General features: G+C 39.8%; 1 protein-coding gene across 9 annotated transcripts in view; it reads left to right on the forward strand.

Annotated features, from left to right (window-relative positions):
- The window catches only part of BAIAP2 (BAR/IMD domain containing adaptor protein 2), a 182,841-nt gene that overhangs the window by 52,608 nt on the left and 102,878 nt on the right, over positions 1–27,355 (forward strand). For all 9 annotated transcript variants that reach the window (XR_006102222.1, XR_006102223.1, XM_042452483.1 and 6 more), the window contains exon 3: positions 3,380–3,466. Coding sequence is in view for 7 of the 9 variants with exons in the window: in XM_042452483.1 (XP_042308417.1) it covers positions 3,380–3,466 (87 nt within the window). In the remaining 2 variants the exon portion in view is untranslated. The remainder of the gene's footprint in view (positions 1–3,379; positions 3,467–27,355) is intronic.

A 27,355-nucleotide genomic window follows, 5' to 3' on the forward strand; every position in this document is an offset into this window, starting at 1 on the left:
CTCCTGACCCAAAGGAGGAGGAGGGCCCAACCAAGTGCCACCCCTCATCTGGGACATCACCCTCCAGTGATACCACTTGCAGGAGTTTGGGCTTTTTGCCCCCCCCCAAACACTGCAGAAAAAATCTTTGAAGTTTTACCAGAGTATCCACTGAAATCCACAGAAATGTGCATTATTGCATGTGTGGCCACCCATTTGCTTCACATGCATTTGCGTGGTTGCACATTTTCAGCAAAGGGAAGGTGAATAGATACGAGTTTGCTCAGGAAATTGAAGACCATTAACTGTCAGTATGAATGTGTGAAAATGCGTATCAATTTGCATAGTACACATATGTGTATACTAGCCCTTTGTTGAGGATCTATTTCCTCTTGTTTTCTGCTCTGTATTCCTATGAAACACATGCCTTTTAAATCTATAACACTTTACAAAGCATTGTTGCTTTGCTAAAGAAGAATTGAGCAGTATGTTCTTGTGATTAAGAGGAACCCCTCTGCTTATCTGATTGAAGTGATGTGTGTACAGTTGGAATGTCAACAAACCAAGCTAAACTCTATGAACTCTATTTGAAAGTTAGTGATAGCTGGCTACCTAGTCAAATTTTTCAGCATTGGTGATCCAGCACTGTTTTGGACGCCCTCCCCAAAAGATATAACTTGGGTAAATAATATCCTGTAACTTAAATGGTCACTCAAATCCCTCAGGTATCTGTGCATTTTGCACAATGCAGCTTCCACTGGTCAGGGTTTTGAGTAGCTAGGGAGGTGAAGATAATATAAGACCTCTCCCCGAACATGATACAGAGCCCATACTTTCAAATTTCTCAGTGCTTTCCCTTCCCCCTTTCTATAAAAAAGAAAACTAAAGTCCTTGGCAAGTCCTTCTGTTCTCATTCCAGATTCTTAATGTGATGCTCTGGTTACTAGCAATATTTTCTGCCCTGACTTTCCACTTGCTTTGGTGGTGTCCTGATGGTGGATTTTCTGAAATGTTCCTTTGACCATTTATCTCTCTAAATTCTCTGTGCTCTTCAGATCTGAAGTTGCTAATGAGAACCTGATCTCAGTTTCATCATAATTCAGAGCAGCTCCTTCTCTTTCAGTCTCCTAGATGCATAGGTGAATGCAAAAGTCATTGGCTTAGCAGTGCTGGTATGTGTTGGAGTACTGAGTGTTTCACTGTGTATCTGTCCCCCCCCCCCCCCATTTCCTGTTATTTTTCCAGTCCTTCTGGTCATAGAGGCATATTGGAAAATGTAACAGTAGTGTGTGCTAACATTCAAAGCTCAGCTTGTGTGTGTATATGTATTTGTCATCTACTTTGCTCTGCACTCATCACAGGAGTCATGCTTGTTGTCCTAATTTTGGTTATTTAGTTCCAAAGTGTAGCCCAGGGGTAGGCAACCTTTTTGAGCCGGGGGCCGGGTTGCTGTCCCTCAGACAACTGGGGGGCCAAAGCCAAAAACTAAATAATTAAATAAATTTTTAAATAAATAAATAAATAAACTGGTCCAAATGTAGGACAAAATTTTCAAATGGAGGACACATTTTTATAAAAAATAGAGGTCACGCAAAAAAAATAGCTGATTTTTAAAAAATGTTAATATAACTGCATGTTTCGGGGGCTTCTATAGACAATTGCCCCCCCTTGCCCGCCGCCTGCCCCCCTTGCCCGCCTCCTCCTGATAGGCCAAAGGCTCCAGTGGCAATTGGTGGCAGGACCGGGCTGGGGCTGGTCCCAAGGCCTTGCCGGGCCACATCCAGTCCGCGGGCCGCAGGTTGCCTACCCCTGGTGTAGCCCTTCCTAGATGCCAAAAGGCATTAAAATCCATACGACTGTATTTATTGTCTGCACTAAAATATATCAAGCTCCTAGATTGATGTAATATACCAATATTTTGGCACAAATGCCAAAAGTACATTTATTTCCATCTTTTCTCTACCATAGATATGTGTAGATTATATTAGAGATGTGCTGCATTTTCACAGACCCATATACAACTGATTTTAAAGAGCGAGGTTGGCATTTCATTTGAACATGTCTCTACTTGCTGCCTGTCATTCTTGTAGCTTTCTTTTGCATTCTTGATAATTTATCACATTCTCACTACTTCTTAATGTCATCCTAGTCCAACCTCTTTATTGGTTCTAAAATAAAACATCCCTCTTCCATTTCTTGAGCCAAGGATGGAATTAAATCCATCTCTATATTGGGAGAAAGGCGGGATATAAGAAAATAATATAATAATAATTTGACTAGTATGGTCCCAATTAATTCTCTGTTGTCCCACTTTTTCAGCTGCTTTTAAAATGTCTGTTTTTTCTGTCTTCCTTCTCCTCCTTTCACTTTCCCCTTTCATCCTGGCTTATTTCAATTGCTGATACTGCATTCAAAGTGGAAAAGTAGTTGCTGAGTTAACTCATCTGGAGGGGGAGAAGAGAAGATGAGCAGAATTTTCCTGTTCTGTGTAGATTCAGGCAAAAACAAACTGGTGTGATGTTGCTTGGCCACACATGTCCTGGCTTTCATTCGTTAAATGCTAGAGAGATATAATCTGTTTTGGTCCAAGACGTGAATTATCTGCCTAGCCATCTTCACTCCATACATACTTTGATACAGTCCTAATATCAAATACAGTCAACCCTCCTTATCCATAGATTCTTTATCCACGGATTGAAAATATTTAAAAAATATATAAATTCTAAACAGCAAACCTTGATTTTGCCATTTTATATATGTATTTAATGGGACATGAGCATCCAAGGAACCAAATCCCAGCAGATATCAAGGGCCCACAGTATAGCAATATGATGTGGATAGAAAGTGCTTATGATGCATTTAAAGTCCTGAACAGCTGCAGGCTTTGATACAAAAGGAACACCTTCCCCTATATATGCCTGCCCAATGACTGAAGACTGCTGGAGGAGCCCTTTTCTGTGTCCCATGAGTCAGGGTAGTATACTGTGGGAGGACATGGGAGAGGGCCTTTTCAGCTGCAGTACCTTGGCTGTGGTATGCTCTCCCTGTTGAAGTCTGATTAGTAACAACACTGGCTTCATTTAGACACCAAGTAAAAACATGACTGTTTACTAGAGCCTTTCAGCCCAACTGATTTAGCTCAAAATATTTATGCACACAGTTTTAACCTGTTTTTAACTTGTCAGCTTGTTTAGTATGTTTTTAGTATAGTTAAATTAATTTTACCATTTAAAATTGTGTTAATCTGTGTATATTATTTCTGTGCTACTCAGAAGTCTTATATTATAGAGAGATATATAATCATTTCACTCTATCAAATAAGCCCTACTTTTGTTGAGTCGTTCAAGGAGCATTGAAGTAAATATGTGTATGACAGTAATATGTGTCTTTCCATTTCTAGGTGTGACATATGCAGCAAAAGGATACTTTGATGCTCTGGTTAAAATGGGAGAACTGGCCAGTGAAAGCCAAGGATCTAAGGAACTGGGTAAGTCAAGCCTCTGAATGTCATCAGTAGAACTGGAAGGGTCACAAATTGGCATCAGGGAAGCTGGCATATTAGCACTAAAAGCTGGAACTTGCAGAAAACATTGTTTTTTTATTATTTAAATGGACAAATGTCTAAGATCATTATAGTTTGGGCTTCCACAAAGCCAGTTTTTTGGCTTTTGGGCTCCTTGGGTGTGACACTGTTATGACAATAATGAAATGGAGCAAGCCTTATCCTTTTGGAATGAATGAATCTTTATTATGGTCATAAACTAGCACAAGGGAGTGGGATGCATTCAATTAAAAATATAACAATAAAATATACATATGTTTACCACATAAACACAGCAATATTCATCTGCTCTGTGACATTGGCCAATTTTGGATTAATTTTAAGTGCTGCTGCACAAATCCTAGCAACATTGCAGGTTCCATAAGAATTAATGTCTGAAAGCAACAGGAAAGTATAAAATTGTCATGTGCATCCTGGATAATTATACAGTAAGTTTGCTGGTCAATGACCGAATAAACTTTTACAACTACAACTACAGTAAGAGTGAAATAAATATTTTTGGAAATACATATGTACAATTCACCACACTGAGACAAAGGAACCACCAGATAGATTGAGGATGAGGGAACCAAACCAATGCTCTGGTCAGTAGTGAAAAAAGAACACCTGAGTATTTGTTTTTCTCCTTTCTTTTTCTTAATTGTGGGTTTGCTGACCCGTTGGTTGTATGGATTGATCCCCTGTGTAGAATGCTGTATCATAGGTATCCATTCAGATGTAATATCAAGAAATCATGTGAATGAGACATCAAGAACCTTGAGTAATTGCCTTTAGTCTCCCCAGTGTTATTTCTGTTCCTTATTTGTATCAAAACAGGTTTACTCCCAACAGGCAAGCTATGATTTCCCTTTATTTGTGAACTGTCACACTATTTGTGTGCCACAAACATGAGCTGGAATTGTATTTGCGTATGAATGATAAACAGGAGGAGGCTGTGGCAGAATTCTTATCCCTGCTCTTTTCTCTCCTTGAGTGTCATTCACTTTACACCAAACCATGGTTTTTGAACGTGCAAGGACCATTTTTAATTTTTTTATTATTATTACTGTTATGTACTTTATACATAGTTGGTTGTATCGTGCAATTAGGAGAATGTCATTTTAAGCTTCCAGTTGTGGACAGGAGCATGTAGGATTCTGGCTCATGATATGTCAACAAATACAAGCCAAAGTCCAAAGGATACAGTGTTGACTGCCAAAAGGGCACAAGCACTGCTTTGTCCTTCACAGAGAAAGATCAACATTCCTTATTCATAGGGAAGAGTGATGTTCTAAATTCTCCCAGGGTGTCTAAACAGTGTGGCATAACATGGTGATGTGAACTTTTTTCAGCCATGAACAATGTTTGTGGTACAGAGCTTGATTTTAAAAAAGTGAACATGTTGGCTTGAAACTTTATTTGTTAACATTCCTACCCTCTCAAGGCTTATAAAGAGAGAACTCTGGTAGCTGGCTTAATTGAGTTGTTCTGAGGTTTTAAAAAAAATGTTACAAGTGACATTGTACATTAATAGTGTTCTGTAAGGGGCTGATAGGTTGTTCCATATTTATTGTTGGAATAATGGATTCTAGAAATTATAATTAAATGACAGGCATAATTTGTCTGCCTGCAATTTATTAGCCTTATAATACTTTAGTTAACATTTAGACAAGTGAGAGAGTGCCTTTAAGTCCGTATAACTATCGAACTTTGTAAAAATGGTTCCAAAGTGTTTGTGTGTGTATTTCAAATGAGTGTGTGTGTATGTGTGTGTGTGTGTGTGCATGTGAGATGGATACACGCAGACAAGTTTTTCCTTCCCATTGACCACCTTTTTACTGTATTCTACCTGTTGCTTTCACTAGCTTAGCATTAAGCTAATAATTGTTGTGATAATACAGGTAATTAAGCAGTCAAGTAATTTACTTAGCAACACTGCATGTATGAAATGTGGGAAATTAATGTTTTAGGAGTCAATTAACCAAACTTTTAAAAAACGACTATTGGATTTTTTTTGTTTTGTTGTGCAGACTGATGGCCAAAGGGCTGGAGCCATTTAAAACTTTCATAGAATCATAGAATCATAGAGTTGGAAGAGACCGCAAGGGCCATCCAGTCCAACTCCCTGCCATGCAGGAAATCCAAATCAAAGCATCCCCAACAGATGGCCATCCAGCCTCTGTTTAAAGACCTCTAAGGAAGGAGACTCCACTACACTCCGAGGGAGTTTGTTCCACTGTCGAACAGCCCTTACTGTCAGGAAGTTCCTCCTAATGTTCAGGTGGAATCTCTTTTCCTGTAGCTTGCATCCATTGTTCCGGGTCCTGTTCTCTGCAGCAGCAGAAAACAAGCTTGCTCCCTCCTCAATATGACATCCTTTCAAATATTTAAACAGGGCTATCATATCACCTCTTAACCTTCTTTTCTCCAGGCTAAACATCCCCAGCTCCCTAAGTCGTTCCTCATAGGGCATGGTTTCCAGACCCTTCACCATTTTAGTCGCCCTCCTTTGGACACGCTCCAGTTTCTCAATGTCCTTTTTGAATTGTGGTGCCCAGAATTGGACACAATATTCCAGGTGGGGCCTGACCAGAGCAGAATATAATGGCACAATTCTCTTGATCTAGACACTATACTTTTATTGATGCAGCCTAAAATTGTATTGGCCTTTTTAGCTGCCACATCGCACTGTTGACTCATGTTCAACTTATCATCTACTTGGACTCCTAGATCCCTTTCGCATGTACTTTCATTCAGCAATGTGTCTCCCAACCTATATCTGTGCATTTCATTTTTTCGCCCTAAGTGCAGTACCTTACATTTCTCTGTGTTGAATTTCATTTTGTTAGCTTTGGCCCAGCTTTCTAGTCTATTCAGGTCATTTTGAATTTTGATCCTGTCCTCTGGAGTATTAGCTATTCCTCCTAATTTGGTGTCATCTGCAAATTTGATAAGTATCCTCCCAATTCTGTCATCCAGGTCATTGATAAAGATGTTGAATAGCACTGGGCCCAGGACAGAGCCCTGTGGGACCCCACTGGTCACTTCTCTCCACGATGAAAAGGAGCCATTGTTGAGCACCCTTTGGATTCGGCCGGTCAACCAGTTACAAATCCATGTAACAGTTCCTTTGTCTAGTCCACATTTTACAAGCTTGTTTGCAAGAATGTCATGGGAAACCTTGTCAAAGGCCTTAGTGAAATCAAGATATACTATATCCACAGCATTCCCTTCATCTACCAAGTTGGTAATTTTATCAAAGAAAGAGATCAGATTTGTCTGGCATGACTTGTTTCTCTGAAACCCATGTTGACTTTTTGTGATTATGGCATTGCCTTCTAGATGTTCACAGACTCTCTGTTTAATGATCTGCTCCAGAATCTTTCCTGGTATTGATGTCAGACTAACTGGACGATAATTGTTGGGATCCTCTTTCTTCCCCTTTTTGAAGATGGGGACAACGTTTGCCCTCCTCCAGTCTGCTGGGATTTCTCCTGTTTTCCAGGAGTTTTCAAAGATTATTGCCAATGGCTCCGATATTACATTTGTCAGTTCTTTTAATACCCTTGGATGTAGTTCATCTGGTCCTGGAGACTTAAATTCATTTAGATTAACAAGGTATTCCTCTACTATCTCTTTACATATTCTGTGCTGAAATTCCCCTATTCTGTCCTCTGCTCCATTATCCTCAGGTTGAGCACCCTTTGCCTTTTCAATCAGCCATATAATTTTCTCCATGTATTGTCATCCTGAACAAACAGCTGAGAGACAAACTATTATTTGGCTTGCTTTCTATATTTCTGCAGCAACAAGAAGTACTAGTGGGTTGTATGTTATGAGAAATTTCATTATGATCATTATATCAGAGTGGGATAACAAGGTTTATGATAATAATACTTAGTATTTATAATGTGCTTTTCTAAAGTGTTCAAAGCACTCCACATACATTATGTGAATCATCCTTACAACAACCTTGTAAGGTCGAATTATGTATTTTCCCCTTCCAAAAAAAAAAAACAAAACCTGCTTAGGCTTCCTCCTCCTCTCACATTATATACTACTTTGGATTTTTGTCTCTTGAGCAACTTGAAAATTAGCCCCCAAACCCACAAAAGTTCCCCAGCCTTGCTTATAACATTGAAAAGGTACGGGGAGATGTGTAACGTGCTTGCATATGCTCAATCTGTTGACATCAGTGCCAACCTCTCAATAGGACAGGGTAAGTGAACATCTCTTGCTGAATTGATTACAGTTGGCCCTTATTATACACTGATTTTTTATATACATGGATTCAAGCATCCATGGTTTGAAAATGTTCTAAAAAAAGTCTAAGTTTCAAATATCAAACCTTGATTTTCCATTTTTTATAAGGGACACCATTTTGCTATGTCATTATTGTAATAAAGTTTATTCGGTCATTGACCAGCAAAGCTATGTCATTATATTTAATGGGATTTGAGCATTTTTGTTATCCATGGGGGATCTTGGAACCAAACCCCAGCGTATAACAAGGGTCCACTATACAAACTTGCTATATAGAGCTGTAGAAGTGGTCCAGTTTTCAAAAATGGCTTGTAAGGCTAGTAGGCTAAAGCATCTTCATCCTTATTCTTGTAAAACAAGTAGTGACTACAGGTTTTTGCAGAAAAGGTTTTCCTCTACATAAGAACTGAACCAGAAAGGTGATAGTCCAAATCAAAACCACAAGCATCTCAAAGAAAGGGCCAATATCCCTGCAGATGAAACCATCTTTATTTAACCCAATGTTATTGTTAGGTCTTAACTGGAACTTCACAGAAATTCTTAGCACTCAGCGGCTTTTCTGACGTATAGTTGAGGAAGTACGTATGTCAAATAAAGGGTTAGAAAGCAAGTAGTAGAAGCAGTAGGTCTGGTATTGTCTGGCCACTGCAGTCTCCAGTCTAAAAGCTCACAGTTTTGCTTTCTGAAGAGCTTTACCAAAATCCTACTACTTATTTAATGTTTCCTTCTATGTCTTAGGTCCAACTATCTTCAACAGCACTCAGTTCAAGAAACTAATCATAAAACCACTTGAAACTAATCATAAAACAATATAACAACAAACACAACAATAATATATAATATAGTAATAATCTTTGTGCAGTCATTAGAATACACTTTCTTAATACATACACATACCAAACCTCCGGATGGGAACTCTGAAAGTGATCTTCTAAAAGTCTTATGAAATAAATGTTTTCACCACTGTTCCAAAGATTAGGAATGAAGGAGTTACAGTGGAGGAGACAGCCCAGAAATAATGGATCTTGTAACCACTCTTCTATTTTTGATGGGCCAAAACTCACCCAAGGCCTTATTTGATGTAAGCATACTCATATGGAAAAAGAATACCCTTAACTTCTAAAGCCATGGAATCCCAGGCACTTGAGGTCACTGTTTTTCATTGGGCCCAAGGTAGGGATGTTATATCCTGCCAGTAGGCAGGACAAACCTGCTTTTGGCGCTCTGGGCCCGGTCCTGGTCCGGTTTTGCGCCAAAGGCGGGACTGCCCCGCCCACGGCCACCCACCTCCTCCTCCTCCTTCTCTTCTGGCCGCGTGTCTCATGCAGCCGGCGGGCCCTCAGCCACTGCCTCCTCCTCCTCCAGCTCCGCCTCCCGGGCCCAAGGCAAATGCCTAGCGTGGTCGCGCAGAGGAGGTGGTGGGTGGCTGCCTGCCTGCTGCCTTGGCGCGCGGGTGAGCGGGGAGCGCGCCACCCACCTCCTCCTCCGCTTGGGCCCGGGAGGCAGAGGCGGAGGAAGGAGGGAGGGAGGGAGGGAGGGAGGGAGGGAGGGAGGGAGGACGGACGGACGAGGAGGAAGAAGAGGAGGAGGAGGAAGAGGATAGTGGTGGTGATGATGATGATGATGATGATGATGATATGAGCCAGCTTCTGAGGCACGACCAATGTAAGTTGCTCTGATTTTTACAAACTCATGTGCAGTGAAAAAAACCAAAGTCCCTTGACCAAGTACACACTTCTGAGAAGTACAGTTGAATCCGAGGGCAAACCCACTTCCTGTTAAACCACCTTGACATATTCAGTATGCATAGCATGTTCAGTGTGAAATCCAAAGAGTTTGGTTATCGAATAAGACTCTGAAATATGCAAGAGGCCATGTTAAGTAAAGCCATGTTCAATGTCCAAATGTGCTGTTTGGAATGGGGGGAGGGGGGGTTGGCCAGAAAGGGAAAGTCCCTTTCTGCCATCTGTCTAGGAATAATGCCCAAATGCCCTCCATTTTGATCATGCCTAAGAAACATGCATTTATAGTAACATTTTAAAAAAAAAACATCAAATTTTTTCGCATATCCTCCATTTTTAAAAAAATGTGTCCTACATTTGAAAAGTTTGTCCTACATTTGCCCTGGTTTGGAGGTCCAGACTTATGGCAACCCTAGCCCAAGGTGATCTGTTAATTTGCACAAAAGCCTATATGATTGTACTAGACTGTTGGCTTAAGTGTACCAAGCTATGGCTTCTGTTAATCCTAGTTTTAAAAACATAGGTAAAGTTTTAAATACTATAGTTGGAGAAATTCTGTCTCAGAACAGTATTCTGGCTTTTATTATCTCCATACTTTGCATTCTTTTTTTCTAGCTAGATTGGCTTCTAGAGGCAGAGAAATGACCCTGTCAGATCCACCAGTACTCCTAGTCAGAACTACTACACACTCTGATTTGCAAATCCTTATTAAATCATTTGTTTGGTTCTTATTTGCAACTGCTCAGAATGGTTTTCGGTTCAGACAACATAATGATCCTTTAAGTTTCTCAGCTGATGAGTTGATGTGCTATTTCGATTTTGCTACTATGAACTGTCCCTATTGTTATGCAAATATCTTTATTTTATCTGCAGCATCATAATTGCCAATGTTGCCTATGTTTTCCCAGGTGATAGTAGGAAGAAAATTTTCTTTACTGGTCACATTCCACTGATTAGATGTGAAAGAAAATTGGCTTTATAAAGAACCTGACAATACTGAGTTAATACTTAGCTAATATTAGGAGTGCTGCACAGTTTCAGTTATGCAAAATCAGGAATATTGCTGACATAACACTTGTGTTATCCTCCAGTAGTCCTACTATAAATATATAATCCCTCTAATATCCTGATCATAAACACTGATTGACTTCCTAAGCAACTTCCTTCATGCTTATTGGAAGATAAATTAAGGTATCAGGATTTTCTGCTATGAGCTTTAAAGTTGCAAACCTCCCCCCCCCCCAAGAAAATTTGTGATTCCAGATACAGATGGGTCTGGTATAAAGCAATGACAACACTGGCAGGTCCTGAGAATTGTAGGCCATTTATCTGCTTAGCAGCCTCCATGTGACCAAAGCCTTGGAACTATTTCCCAGTTTTCTGGGAAACAACACCTTTTCATTCTCAAGAATGTATAGAATTGAGGAAAGCCTGTTTAATTAATTTAATCCACAGACAGAATTCACAGACAAATTCCAGCTAGGTATCTACCACAACCTGGGAGTCTGAAAGCACTTGCTTAGCATTAGGTAAACTGGTGCTGTCCAGATGTTTGACCTATAACTCCCAGATGATAGCAAGAGCGATAGATCAAATATTATGGGAGTTGTGTAGTCCAAAACATCTGCAGAGCACCAGGTTGCCTTACCCCTTTAGTAGTGTGTTTCAAGACATGGTAACTTCACCCATGATTTTGTATTATGTCCTGAAAAGCCAGACATTTTGGCATGTGTATTGCTGTTTCAAGTAAATTCTTGTCAGTATAATGAGAGTTTGTTTGGGTTTCCTTGAAATCTCTGAGCAGCCTTTCTAATCCCCATCAAGCAGCCACCCACGTTTAATTCCTTCTTTATTGCTCAGTCTCAGAATCCCCCCTTGCATTCTGAGTGCATGTGCACCAACTTCATGATCTATACAGTAAAAGTAATAATGCAGCCTTCTGGATTTAATAAACTCTCTGGTTTGTTGAGCATTTAGGGAATTTTCCTGGAGTGAAGACCATGAGGATGCTTAGAAAAGTCTTTCCAGACTTGTAACTAATCTGATATTCAAACAATGTGCCCTCTTCTGCCCTAAGCCAACAACTCACTTGGGTTCAATCACAGCCCTGGGCAGATAAGTGGCATCTCCTACACAGAGGAGCAGAGCCAGAGTTCTTGTCATCTTGCCCTGAAGGAGTCTTTTAACTACTTAAAGACACCCTGTAGAGGAAAATGCCAGTTCGGTGTCCTTTTGTGCTTTCCTTTTCATGGGGGGGGGGGGGGGTGTTAAGAGACTAATGTGTTGCCTTTTCTGCTTTGAAGAACTCTGACAGATAATGCATAGCCTTCCATTAGTTTCAGCATTTTTTCCCTGAAGGACCAGGGGATTATGCTTTTCTCTCTAAGAAATAGCTGCTAGTGTATGCTCACTTAGTAGGTGTACATTTGCTTTACTGTATTGAAACTCTGGACCTTATCACATGGGGGGGAAGCACCTTGTCCCATCCTTTTTCCATCATGATTTCACAATTGAGATGAAGATTTTCACATGTTGCGCAGATCTTGCACTTATCCTGTCAATATAGTGTCATGTTCCCGTGGGTTGGTAATAATGCTTTCTCTCGTTATTAACCTGTCAAAAGCACAATTGAAACTTTATTAATGCAGGTGCAAAATTCAATAATATTTCATTAGCGCTATTGTGGGGGTTAGCTTTTAACCCCAGCTTGCTCTGTGGCAGAATTACTTCCTGTGGGTCGATAGTGATAGCTATTTATGGCCCTGTACAAACAGTCCGTTTCGTACGTACTCAGTACGTACTAGGGTTGCCTGGGGGCGTCTCTTTTAGATACCCGCAACCCTAGTACATACAGAGTATGTACAAAATGGCGTTGCCCTGTCCACATGGGCGCCGCCATTACGACGTCTTGGCTGCGTCGCCTCCAAACAGAGCGGTGCGCACTTGACGTCTGGCACCACGGAAGGGCACCTGTGGCGCCCTTTCTGCGGCACTGGAAGGAGCTCCATTTTGGAGCTCCTTCCTGGGTTTGTGTCACTGGCGCAGCCTTTACACGGCTGTGCCAGTGACACAAAGGAGAAAGGGGCCGAGGACACCCCTTTCCAGGCCGTGGGGAAGCGCCTGGAGAAGTGGCAGATCGGGGCCTCAGGGCTGCCGCTGTGGCAGCTGAGGCCCATCCGTTGGGGAAAGGGGCGAGTACAGGCAAAGGGGCGGTCTGTAAATCGCCTATAATTCCTAGCCTCAATGCTGTTGCTGTTCTTAATTCCATACACAGGGCACCTGCGTCATATGCGGGCGTGCCTTACGCGGCTTCCAGCATACTCTGGAAGCTACGCTGGAGGAAGTGGTGCTGTGGGCCTTGCAGGCACAAGCCCCATTATCTTTAAGGGGGCTCGATAATACGAGGAATATCCTTTATGCGGGGTGTGTGTGTCCAGAGCAGATATAAATAAACAGTGTATTTATGTGTGTGTCTATATACATATATAGTACATAGTGTAAGTTATATATAGATATAGATATAGATATATAAATATGTATACACACACGCACACACACACACTATATACGTGTGTGTGTGCGCATTTCTGTGTGTTATTCCATGCTGTTGCTGTTCTTTATTTCATAATTATATAATTGCTGGCTGTGCTAAGACTCTCATGATACTGGCCCAGAGTCGCCTTAGCCTCATCTGCACACATATGCACTATCTCAAAGAGGAGAGGGTAATGCTTCAGTTATAAGTTAAAAGTGTGATTCTCCTATTTTTAACCCATGAATATATCATTATTGCACTATGGTGTGAAAAGATCAGTTATGATCCCATTATTAATGAACGATGGGATAATAGTGGGATCATAACTGGCTAGCTAACCACACTACACTCTTAAAGCGTTGCTATCCCACTTTAACAGCTCTGGCTCCCTCCTGTTGCCTTCTGGATTTGTAGTTGAAGGAGGAACGTTTAGAATTCTCAGCAAAAGAGCTCTTAGGCCTCACTGAACTACAAGCCTCAAAATGCAACAGGAGGCAGCCAGTGTAGTAAAAGTGGAATAGCAGGACCATAAGAGTGTAGTGCGGTAATGTGATATATTGGCCCCGTGTGATAAGGTCTTCTGAGACACTGTGTACACTAAACTATGTGGTTGAGGGAGTATACTGCTCAGGAATAAGAACTGGTTTTGAGAAATGTTCTCTTTTATGGCTGCAAGCCTTATGCTTGCATGGGACAGTATGATACAAAACCCGATACAAAAAGGTCTTGCTGGGTAATATGCTGAACCATAGTAAGCACATACCTTGCTTAAAAGAATAAGACTTGTGGATTACCCTGTCTTGATTATGAACCTTGAGGTATGAAAGTAATCTTGAAATGTACTGGCTGGAGAAACACACACAGTTTCTTATTGTAGAAAACCTGTTTAGACCAAGTATGACTTGTATTCCTGGTGCAAACCAGGTTTACATACTGGGTGTGTTCAGGGTGTGTTTGTGTGTTAGTTGCTGAGCCTTAGACATCTGTCTGATTAGGCGGTTCCCTTGGCTTGAGAGTGAAAGAGCTTGTGGGTCACAGCTCATCCTTCTCTCAATTTTCACATTCTTCACTAGCTAGCTATTCCTGAGAATCAGCTGAATTGCTTCCAAAAATACAACAGTTGATAGAACAGTATGCAGTTACATCACTAAGATTGTTTACATTTTTTCCTTAACTTAGCTTTCTATAAAAAGAACCATTACTTTCTGTTGTCATGGGTCCCCCAGGTTTTTTTATATAAAAAAACCTTGCAGTGTGCTTTCATGCTGTAATTGATCACTGCAAATGAAATCCATATTTGAAAGAAAGGAAAAAAATCCCTCAGTAATTGTCAGTTTGAAAAGTAGAATGCAAACTTGTTTGTAGAGTTAAAATCTAAACAAGTTGTGCACAGAAACCCCAGTTGGAGAGATTGTACGTAGTAAATTACTTTCAATGAATACCAGGTGCTGTAGGCTAAATTTCAGAGGCAGGAACTAGCAAAACCACCTCTATGTATCGCTTGCCTGAGAAAACTCTATAAAATTAATGGGGTCACCATAAGTCAACAGGTGACTTGAGGGCGCACGCGCGTGCACACACACACACACACCCAGTTAATGGGTTAACATTTAATGCTAAACCAGAAGTGAACATGCTCTGTGAGTCAATTTGCTGCCTCAGAATGGCTAGGGAAACAGAAGCATTTAAAAAAAAAAAAGCAGAAGTGTACAAAAATCTACTTCTCTTTTTGAAAAAAAGGTCTCACTTCACACACACTTTAAAAAGATGCTCTAGAGACCTGCAATTTAAAATGAGACGTGCTGCTCCTGGAGTCTTTCACAAATGGCAACATCACCACCTCCCCGGCTAAATTATATTTTGGGGATAGGGGATTGCAGAGGAGTCCATTGTGGGGTCAGGGACCTTAGTGATGTTATGTAGTCTATGGGCTGCAGTATTCCCTTGCCTGTGTTAAACCATGAGTTAGTCTTGTGAGAATGAATGGCAGCAAGACTTGGACTTATCAGGTGGAGTTGGGAAGGTTTTACTTCCATTTTAGCTCAACTGCAGCTAGTTGTGATATCCAGATCCAAACTAACATTGAAGCTAGAAATAATAGCTTATGGAGCTGGTTCATTCATCTATAGTTAAGGTTAATCACAGTTTAGAATTTGGACAGAGTGCTAACTGTGGAGAACATAGAATGGAAGCAAAATCTCATTTTTTATCTTCTGGCCTTGCTGATTTCATAACACTAAATCATGGTTCTGAATTCTGTGTAAATGCAACTTCTGTTGATGCTGTGATCTTCATTGGATTTTGCTGGATAAACCTCTGAACAGTTGTTAACTTTCCATCCCTTCCATTTGTCTTCACTCTTCATGATGGGATTCCTTGGAGTAACTTGTGGTGGTGCAGATGAATATTCTATTACACTTTCTCATTCTTTCTCATGTTTTCTGTATTTTTCTAGTCAAATTTTAATAATGAAGGCAAACAATAAACAATAACAAAATATAGATTCCCTGTATTCCTTATCAGTTTTATGTGACACTGGAACAAGAGAAGTATACTCCTATGTAACTTGTAAGTTTTTGTACTGTAATTGTTAATTGGGAAGGTAGTTTTGTACTCAGTTGCAAATGGCACCAGATCCTATCTTTTCTTGGAAGCTAAGCAGGGTCAGTCCTGGTTAGTACAGTGGTACCCCGGGATACGAAAGCACCGCCTTACGAAATTTCCGGGATACGAAAAAATCCCATAGGAAAAAACTGTTCCGGGTTACGTTTTTTTTTCGGCTTACGAAAAAATTTTTTGGTGCTTTTCGGCGCTTTTTCGCACGAAACGCGGCTTTCCAGCGCTAGCGCCTATGGCTTTTTCGGGTTAAGAAAAAAATCAGGTTACGAACGCCGCGGCGGAACGAATTAATTTCGTAACCCGAGGCACCACTGTACTTGGATGAGAGACTGGCAACTAGGTGCTGTAGGTTATATTCCAGAGGATGTAGCTGGCAAACCACCTTTCAGTTTTCCTTGCCTGAGAAAACTCTTATTAAATCAATCAGGTCACCATAAGTCAACAGGCAACTTGAAGGCTCATACACAAATGGAGGGAGGCTGGCTACAAACATACTGGGTGTTATTTAACATGATGACCTAATTGCAAAATGTTCATCCTTTTAAACTCCTAAGACAAATTGGTTTCTATGACCAGTGAATGATCAGAGGGTTTTGACCAGAGAATTGTGGCTTCCATTCTGGATAGTCAAGGACTTCAGTTGCTGTGCCACATTTTCTTTGTTGTTATGCAGGTTTGCTTGTTAGGGAGGAGGACAGCATTTAAAGATTTAAGGCTCACATACAAGTGCCATTGCCTCAACATGGATGGGTGGAACTTTGTACTAAATGCTTTGATAGATTTCCGGAAGCTGAATCACTTTACTTAGGTGTACCTTTAAAATTCTTTCCCTCTTAATAATTTCACTTCATACATAATGGCAATTTGCCACTTATTGTTAGCTAGAAGAAAGAAAAAAAGGGTGGGGGGGCCCAACCTCAAATACAAAGAAATGCTAGATTCACATTCTTGAAGGCTACAAGTTACATCTTCAAAGAAAGATCAGGCATTTCCATAGATTTCAACCTTCTTTTCTTTTTGTGTAGGAAAAGATATCTGCAACAGTCTTGCTGTTTTTTGACCTTAGTAACAAGTACCTTCCATTCTGTTTCTCAGATTTAGGTCACCATTTCAAGGACAGATGCTAATCTCCCTGTAGAACCTGTAGATTTATTCAAAAGAGGTATCCAGTTGTCTGGACATTTCAGGGGTTACCTTTCCCCTTGCATCACTATTTCCCAAGCACATCATTTGTACTGCTTGGAAAGTGAGATGTGTAAAGATCAGATAAAGTGGCCATGGTTTTATTTAGGGATAGTAACATTTGAAGGATTGTGTAGGACAATCGCCACTACTAAAAAAGAGACTAATTCACTCGATTTAAGCTGAGAGGGAAGAGAAGCGTAGCAATTCCTAGTTTGTGTTTCTTGCCCAAGTGTGTGCAGGATATGTAGGAAATGCTATCAGAGAAGAAACAAATAAAATAGCCTGAAAAGAGAGTCCTTCTCTGGACTTTCTGTTTTCACCAGACTTGTTCTTATTCTTATTCTTATGAACAGAGCTTGGAGAATTTACTTTTTGAACTACAACCAGAATCCCCCATCAGTGTGGCCAATGTTTAAAACTATCAATCCTGCTATAATGCAGGGACCCTCTAGCCATATGGGATCCTGACCTTGATTTCCTCCAATATAGTTTCTTCAAGAGGCTTTTAACTGAAGAGACTGAAGAGGCAAGTCTTGTTTTATTTAGCATTTTAAAGAGAGCAGACAAATCCCATATAAGGACTCCGAGTATCCTGAGAGATCAACCCATCAGTGCCCTCTTGGTTCCTCATGTGGTGTTTCAGTGTAATGCTGAAGGCCCTACTTAAAACCAAATTTGAAATCTTGGGAGCAGTCTCCCTTATTGTCTTGACTCTGAAGAACATACTCCTAGCTGTCATCATATTAGCCAGGAGGGACCAGGATCCTGTGGAGAAGAAATATGTAGTAGCACCTTTTCAGTTATTAATTGCTTACAGCTATTTCCTGATAGGACTCTTTTGCCACCATCAGTTGTACTGTGATAAATACATATGAATGAATGAAACCTCTTCTTTGATTCTGCTGCAACAGTGAAAATCTGTTAAATGTCTTATTTACATTTGTTAGATGCAAAGGAGCTGAGGTGGGTAGAAGCAGGGAGCATACATATTTGGTGTCTGGAACATATCTTTGGTGGGTGGGTGTGTACAATTTTTCCCTCCCTGCAGTCTGTTCAGAAAAGTAGGATCACAGAAACATGCTTTCAATATGGCTAATCCTTCTAAATTCTATGGAGTTCTATTTTACCTGGATGAACTCTGACTTGGATAGGCATTAACAGAAGATGTCAGCATGGATTTGCTTGCAGCAAATTTTCAGTACAAAATGCCATTTTTTGTGCTCAGCTGCTAGTGGTGCAAAGCTTTCATTTTTAAGCACAAAGCCTTCATGCTGGGATAAGTTGCATATACCTCCAGCTTGAATCAAAGGTGTAAAACACTGCACAACTGTTTGATCAAGGGTGGAGCAGTGTAATTGCTGTGGACAAGATTATGCCTTGATTGTAAAACATCTAGTAGTATTAAAAGTAGCACAGCAGATGTAGGAAGACTGATCTCTGTCAGTTCTTGTAATAAATGCCTTACTAGAGCTTATATCGAGAGCAGCGCCTCCTAAGCACAGACAAATTACCCTGAACTGCCTCCTCTTAAGTGTGACTGTCACTGCCTTTGACCCAGATTGAAAACCTTTTTGCAAGTGCTTCTTTCAAATCCTTCCCCAGGGGAATTAATAAATCTCTTAATTGGATTTGTACATGTCTCAAGTATCTGCTTTCTGTGGCAGCAGAAACAGTATGGTGATAAACATGGTGAGTGTGGAAAGGTCATGTGTCTGGGGAAGGGAGTTAACATGATGACAACAGATGTATAGTGGGACATGCATTTATTTGAGCAAACTAATGAACATTGCAGTGACCTGAACATTGCTCAGGAATTGCTGAACACTTCAGTTTGCATTCCTATCTTAAGAATAACACAAGGGAAATCCCAGGAATATACTGTACTGCTAATCTTGTTCAAGGATAGTCAACATTAGAAATCTCTCATGAGCTGAAAAATTGGAAATGCTGTCTGGAATTTTCTACAAAAATCATGTACGTAACCCATTGAAAGGTGTGGTTACTATGCACCAGATGCCATGTTGTGTGATGCTTTTACATGAGTATTTATTTTAAAATTCCCGAAGTGAAAGCTTAAAAGTATACAGTATATAGCAAAGGTGAGTTTCACATGTGCTTGTGTTCACCTTGCCCTTCTGTCATTCCAATACAGAAGAAACATATGTATTGACAGTACTGTCTATTGATGTAGACTGCAATGTCCAGTAGGAATTTCTGAGGAATGTCGAGGATGGGAAAATATAGCCATATATCCAAAGACCTCTTTGGGGACAAATGGTGGAAGACCATGTGTTAAAGGTCTATTGTATTATCAGCTAGCATTCTCAATATCTTACTACAAGATGGAAAAGTTTAGTACAAGAGAGCCTTATATGATAATCTGCAGGAAAGTATTTTATTACCAGATGTCTTTATGCATGCATGAATACAGACTCACATGTATATATGTATTTAAATTATGGAGGTTGGACCTTTTTCATACCAGATTTTCTTTCTTTCTTTCTTGGACTCTTAAAAACAGACAAATTTGAATAGACTTGATGAACTTTCATTATCTTTATATGTAAGGACACATTTATTTATCACTCACTAATGGTAAAATCAGTAACACCTATTCCCAAAGAGTGGGATATACAAAATTAGGCCTAGTGCAAAAGTTGCATACCACATTCATTGCTAGAAATTTCAGCAAATAGTCTCCAGCCACTGAGGCCTGAAGGCGTGTTCTGAGCCTTCACCCTTTTTAGATTTGATTCTCCTTGGGATTATAACATGCCCAAATAAATATTGATGACTCTGAGCAAAAACAGACTACAGTGAAAAGGTTTATCTAGAGACATGAGTATGTCTGTGCTTTTTTGCACAATGACAATTTAATACCAATTTGAAAGGAAATAGATAAAGCAGACCCAGATACTGTAAGTATCTAATTAGGGAGAAGGCCCCTGCCTAGGATAAAAGTGACCAAATTGTGTAACTCTTTGGAAAACTAAAGATCTCCCGTTTTCTGGCAAAAAGAGGAATAAATTGCCTCTTTTGGAAAACTCCATGAGCAGAAATTTAGCTTTTAAATAGGTCACAGGAAGCCCTGAGTTGTTCAACATAAAAATGCCAGATTTTTTGTGCCCCCTCCCCCCCGGTATTTTGGTTTGCATAGATGACATCAAATACAGTGTCATTTCTACCCATACTTGCTGTTCATTGGTTGTGAAGTGGCACTTGTAGTGTTCTGAGACAGAAAATTGGCCCCACAGAGCTGCTGAAGTGGTCCAACCAGTCCAAAGTTCAGGACCTGGGGCAAATAAGTCTCTTCTCTTTGTTCTTTCCCCCACCCAACAGGCTTGTCTCTTTCGCTGTAGTGAAGGAAAGATGCACATCAGAAACTTCTAAAATGTTTGGAGACCTATATGTCCTATATGCCATAAGACCTTTCCCTGGATTAACAGTTTGCCAGAAATTCTGTTCTTGGGGGATCTACATGACTCCTAGAAAGACAGCTACAACTTCCCTTTTCTTGGAAAGACACCCAGTGATGAATGTGTTTTGGGGAAAATACAACATGGATAATGATGTGAAGCATCATTGTTTTGAGAAGCCTAGCTTTAGACGTTGAGACTTAATTGGCAGGTTCTTGCAAGATTTGCTCTTTTAAATGGGTTTAATAAGATTAGATGCAACATAATTGTTTTGGGGTAACACTGTCTAAATAATTCAGTATATTAACTGCTTTTGTAGTGGGGAATGAAAGTGTTTAAATTCCAACATAGCAGCTTCTCATTTATGTGCTGTTCAAATGCTGATGTGATTGGTTTCTAAGTTACCAGCAGCAAATGTGCTAGATATCTACTGCTTCAGGCTCTGTTTTATTTGTTTAAATTTTTACATTCATCACAGCAAAATGTTCAATAATGAAGGAGATAGAATTGATAATATGTAATGTGATATGATGGGATTATATGGTACAAGTTTACAGTAATAGCTATCTCAGTAGGACTTTCTATTGGCTGTTTCTTTTTTATTGTCTCCTCTTTCTCATACGTAACTGTTGGGAATGGTTACAGGGTCCCTAAACATACTAGATATTAGTATTGTTTAAAAGCAAAAGGTTACATATATTTGGAGCTGGGGTGGAGGTGAATGCAGAAAGGTATGACTGGGAGCAGGGAAATATTTTGAGCCTCCTTCCCGCCCAGTCACCTCTTGATATTTGATTTTATTGTCTCTTCCTTAAGTGGCATTTTCTAGAAGAAAAAAAACAGATTGTTGGTCTTCTTGTACTAATTTCATAGTCTCAGGATGCTCAAAAGATGGTCCATTTACTGGTAGAAAAGCTAGTTAGGGGACTACTTAGAATTAAACTTCAGAAGCCTGAATTAGGGACTCTTAAACCATTTACTGGGAAAATGAAAATGGTTTGATTCTAAGTGTCTCCCTGCAGAATGCCTTAAGAGCAGACATAATCCAAAATACATCAAGCTTTTCTATTAATAAATAGACGATCTTTTGATTTGGATTCAAACTATAGAAAAAAATTCTTTCTAAACATAGAACTTCCTGATGGTAAGAGTTGTTTAACAGTGGAATGCGCTGCCTCAGAGAGTGGTGGAGTCTCCTTCTTCGGAGGTTTTTAAACAGATGGCCATCTGTTGGGAGTGCTTTGATTGTGTATTCCTGCATGGCAGGGGGCTGGACTGGATGGACCTTGTGGTTTCTTCCAACTCTGTGACTCCATGATACATCTGGTGTTTTTCTCTGAATTCTATTGAATGCTACCTAGCTTATGCTTCTTTTGATGTAATAATAATAGTAAATGTAATAGTAATCCTTACTTTGGCCTTCAATTGGTATTGGAAGTCTAATGTGTCATCTTTCAGCCTCAGATATTTATAATACATTAAGCACTCTCTCTCTAATTTATTCCTTTTTAATTCAGGAACATCTACACTGTATATATTATACCAACTCAATACTAGATTGGCCTGCTTTAGGCAGTCTCCGCAAGCAAGTTACTGAGGAAGTAGCCTCTTTCTCCCCATGATTCAGGAATATGTTTATAATTCTTTCACAGAGAGACAGAGAGAGACCCCCTCTTTAAGAAGGAAATATCCTTATTCATTGGGAGAAAAGACACAAATTCACAGACTCCAGATGTTTGGAAGAATAAAACTTCTCCTGCTTCTTTAAGTGAAAAAGCAGCCCTGAAGACCTTTGATGTGTTGTTTATCTTGCTCTAGTTGGAAGCAGTTCCTGTGTGGGGCAGTGATTCTAATGACAAAGCAGGATGTATAAGCACATCCAAACTGTCTGTGGTAAAATTTTAATGTTGCTATTCAAATTAAGCTTTTCATCAGTGGACACAGTCTCTGATAAAATAAGTGGTATACAAGACATGTATAGAAGTGGCATAGAAAGTGTGTTGTGGTGGTTTGAATGTTGGGCTAGGACTCCTAGAGACCAGGGTTCAAATCCCAATGGGCCACAGAAACTCACTGGGTGATTTTGGGCAAATCACACACTCTTATCCACAGAGGAAGACAATGTCAACCCCCCTAAGAAAACCCCAGTGACAGGTTTCCCTTAATAGTCGTCATAAGCCAGTAACAACTGGAAGGCACATAGCAACAGCAACAAAAAGATGGAATGCAATAAATATTAATATAAATAATAAAAGAATTAATAAAAATATTGTGTTCCTGTTTGCTTTTACAGTGTCTGAAAACTAACACATGTGTTCTCAGTACAGTGTTAAAAACTAAACCCACATCTACCTCAGTCCATTGCTTGTTCCATGTTTGTTGCTTCCTGATACCTTTAATTTACTATTCATTACTTTACTTTTGAAATGTACTGTAATATCATTATTCCCTCTGTTACCAAAAAGATAACTAGTTATACTTGTTCATAACCTTTGGCTTCCAAGCTCTGGCAAAAAAGAGTAGTTGTTTAGAGCTGTCAGATCTGTGTCTTGGGATGCTGTATTTTATCTTTTTCAAGATGCAGAGGATTCAGTTGCTGTCTCCCCAGTGAAGGAAAGGGGTGCACACTTAGTGCCTCTGAGCCTTTTAAATGTAGAAGTGCAGACTGTGGATGAGCACCTGATAATTCTGCTGCTGTTGTACTTTCTATTCTTTTCCCTCATTTTCTGATTTTGCCAGTTAGCTTTTCTACCTCAGGGTAAATATGGGGGGAAACCCTCCTTAAGGGAAACAAAGGCATAGAGCAAATCTCTTTCTTTTCAACATGATAAATGCATGCAAAAGCTTTGTATTAAATTTGATGGAGCAGTAGTTATAGTTTCTCCTCTCCCCATGCCTGCTTTTGCTGTCATACAGAAGCTCTTCTAATTTGGTTCCCATCGTTGTATAGCTTAGCAGTTTCTCTTTCATGCAAACTGCAGTTATTGTATGAACAATTTATGCCCTCTTTTTCCTCTCTGTCCACATGGCAGGTACCTGTAGTACTTGGCCAGTTAGTCTGCATGCTTTTGGGATCTTTCAGATTAGAGAGTGTAGTAGTAGAGGAATTACATTAAAGAGTGTATTATTTTAGTCTTTGTGTCACTAGTAAGAGCTTTGAAATTGGATTACACCAGTTTCCATGTCACAATCAGTTGCCTGACATGCTGTACTGTTGTAGGTGAAGGTTTCCTACTATGAAGATGCTTTGGTAATAACCTTGTTGTCTGTTCTAATTTTTGCATGCCTTTAAGAGATCTATTAACTGATCTTTTTCTTTAAAGAAAAAAAAATCCAAGACCACCTTGATGTGTCAGCAAGGATCAGTGTCCCATGAGACGCTGTAAAATAACACCATATAAGAGATGGTACCCTGAGAGAAACAGAGGTAGAAAGTCATACCAAAGTAATCTAATCTAGTTCAGTTTTTCTTGCTCCAGAAATATGATGCTAAACTAAAGGCTAGCTTGATGGACTTGTACCTGTCACTCTAAAACAAGTTTCCTGGATCATAATAGAGTTGTAAGAATTGTTGCCAAGTCATAACAGATAGAATTTCTTGAGAATGTTCTTCCTTCAACAAGAGCAGACAAGGCTCTCAGTGAAGAGCCAGCCCCGTATTGAGATCTGCAGACCCCTCCTTTCTATTATGTCTCTAAAGACACAGCAAGCAGCCTACTACTATCATCAAGTGCCCCCCCTCCAATATTTGAAATAATTTTGATTGAAGGAGAGATCTCAAGATTTTGCTTACATGTATTTTTGTTGGTTTTTTTTTTTTTTTGGTTGGCCTAATAAAAATATTACCACAACATGGTTTTCAGCATTTTAGGGGCTGCAGAGATATCAAAACAGATGCTTGGCTTTCCTAGATGAAAGAAACCTGGGGGCCATCATGTTTCCTGCCTCAAACAGGAATCTGGGCACATACTAACTTTATTAATGTATCCTTCCCCTTAAAGATAGAGCTCCAAATGGATAATAGGAATGGAAACAGTAATTAATGTTTGGAGGTACGTGCAAAACTGAGCAAGTAGTTTTATTAGAACTACCCAGATGACTCAGTTTTTTATCTGAGCCAGATGTTGCAGGGGGGTCACTCATGAAATTAGATGCCTGAAGTAGAAATAAAAGTGAAAAAAGGGTGACCATTTACCTTTAGTTTGACTTAGTAAATGTTATTTCTTGATCTAGTGATCCTAATTTACATTTCTGGATGTAATAAAAAAAATTTAATGACTGAGCAGAAACCCCCTTCCCCTAAACTGTAAACTCTTTGGTAGCAGAAGTCTCTTGTGTGTTTGACTGGTGACATTATATAAAAACTCTTAGTAACTTAAAAACACATCTGGGGTATCTGTTTTGGCCATACAGCATAGCAGAATAACATCCAAAATCTACCAAACAGTGATATCTTCATCAGGCCAACCAGAATGCACAAAATACATGATGCAAGGTTTTGAAGTTCTGCTGCCTTCTTCATCATGCAAAGGTGTTAAAAATTATACAGAAGAAAGAAAGAAACCCACAAAACATGGCCCAATAAAATTGGCTAAACTGTTATGTGGATCTTAATAACTTAATTCTAAGGCTTGTCTTGGATTTAGGTTGTAAGTGTTGTCACACTACCTGGAAACAATGGCTACAGTGCTATCAAAATATTCAAGAATCCAGACGTTTCAACAGCATTTGAAACTAGAAGACTCTTTCTGGTTTTGCAACATTACTTGATAGCAGACTTGAAAAGTTAAATGCTGTAATCATGTATCTAGCTTCTGTTTCTGAGCAATAAAGTGAAACAAGGGAAACTGTGGATGAAAAGCTGACAACCAGTCTTTTGTCTGCAGATGTTATGTTCCCTTTTGGTTTCTGAGTTGGTTACCCTTGCGAGAGATCCTTCTGTTAACATACTCATTTTGTGTGTGTTGTTGAGGGGGTGGACCCTGGTGTAGTTGAGCAGAAACTTGGGACTTCTAAACAGAAGCTGAAAGGATCTTTGGAGCCAGCTGCGATTATGCGCTTTATCTCTCTCTCTTCCCTTCTTGGTGGCTACTGCTGCTCTGGCACAGCAGTCTTCCTGCTGGCTGAATGCCACCAAACCTCTGTGTTCTTCTCTACCTGTTAATTAGTTCTTTACCCTGAAAAGAATCACTACCTTTCCCTTGTGTTAAGTTGCCTGGTAATTGCACATTAGAGACTTGCTGATACAAGCAGTCATCCTTTGACATCTCTTTCTGAAGAAAAGCAGCTACACAGAATCCGAGAGCTGTCCCTTGATGCATGAATCTTTTAAAACATTAGGCTGTTCAAAATGTAATCTGTTAACCTCTTAATTTAAAGTGGTGTGGGTGTGTATGCATGCCTGAACGTGTGCATACCCATACATATCCACACTTTGATTTTACTTCAAATGTAGCAAAAAAAGCTTTCAGCTAGTCAGCAGTTCCTTTTAACATTTTAGGTCTTCTTCTTTTTCTTTTCTTTTCTTTCTTTCTTTCTTTCTTTTTTTTTTTGCAGAAGTTGGGAAGAACTAAAGATGAGCAGCAAGGATTTATTCTCTCCTTCCCCCCTTATCAGGATGATTGCCAAGAAGAGTTTGAGGAAGTATTTAATACAAAGCCAGTCCCCCATCTGTTTATATAAAATGTACTGTATATGGTGACATGGTCAAGCCAAAGTGTTAGAAGTAAGCTTCAGTTGGCAGTTTAGTCTGTGCTCACTCTTTCTTTGAGCCAATTTGAGTAAAGAAAGGGGGTGGGGGTGGAAACTGTTGCAGTAACAGGGAAAATATTATTAAAGACAATACAGTGGACCCTTGGTATCTGCTGGGGTTTAGTTCCAGGAAACCCTGTGAGTGCTCTAGTCCCACTGTATATAGTTGTGTAGTAAAATAGTTTTTCATATATGAAATGGCAAAATCAAGATTTGCTTTTTGGATTTTTTAAGAAAAAAATTTCAAGCTCTGGATGGTTGGATCTGTTGATGCAGAATCCATGGATATGGAAGGCCGACTGTACTTTCTGCTAAGAATTAATGACAACTTTTCTTTCTTAAATTTAATGCTCTTTCATTTAGTTCCTTCAGTATCTTAAAGCCCCCTCTACTGAGGATTTCATGATATGTACATTTAGCAAGCCAGTGCAGTGGAGTGGTTTGAGTGTTGGATTACAGCTCTGGGAGATTACGGTTCAAATCCCCAAGTGGCTCTGAAAACCAACTGGGTGACCTTGGGCAAGTCACAGTCTCTCAGCCTCAAAGGAAGGCAGTGCAAACCACCTCTCAACCAGTCTTGCCAAGAAAATACCTCAGATCACCGTTAGTTGGAAATGACTCGAAAGCACACAATATTTATAGCAAAATACGACAATGTCTGCTCAGAAGTAACTCCTACTGAGTTCAACGAGATATGCTCCTCGGAATTGTGTGTATGTGATTGCAGCCTAAAACTATTGTTATTTTTAATGTATTAAAATTCAGGCAGGTGATTGATTGACTGATTAACTGACAAACTTTTTTAAAGTTACACAGTCTCTGCAAGATATAAACTCTTCTCTGTTATATGGGAAGAGAAGGGCAGCTGCATTTTATTGGCTGAGAGGCCAAATGTACTATCAACAAAATAGTGCTGCTGGGAAAAATCACACTGGTGCTGTTCAGAATTATCAATGTTATCTTTAAGGAAGAGATCTGTATGCAGATGAACATAAACAGAGAAGCTGCCTGCTTCCACCTCCTCCCAGTGAAACGTGCAAGAAAACCTTTTTTGTTCTTTTCTCCCTTGACAAAAAAGGAGTCTGCCCTTAGAGGTATGTATCTGTGTTACAGGTCTGTCACTGTATGCTTACAGAAACATTTGTTTCTATATCCTGAGTGTTTTGTCCAAAGCAAGAGATTGTTTGTTTTGTTTTTCATACAATCTGCGGTTGGTATTTCTTTAAGGTATGAGCACACTCAGCCATCATTGTTCGCCACCTTTTACGCATTACGGGAGATTTTGTGAACCTGTGTGGTACAGAAGTATGTCCCTCTGACCCCC

Source organism: Sceloporus undulatus, chromosome 2, assembly GCF_019175285.1.
Source record: "Sceloporus undulatus isolate JIND9_A2432 ecotype Alabama chromosome 2, SceUnd_v1.1, whole genome shotgun sequence".
Classification (NCBI taxonomy): domain Eukaryota; kingdom Metazoa; phylum Chordata; class Lepidosauria; order Squamata; family Phrynosomatidae; genus Sceloporus; species Sceloporus undulatus.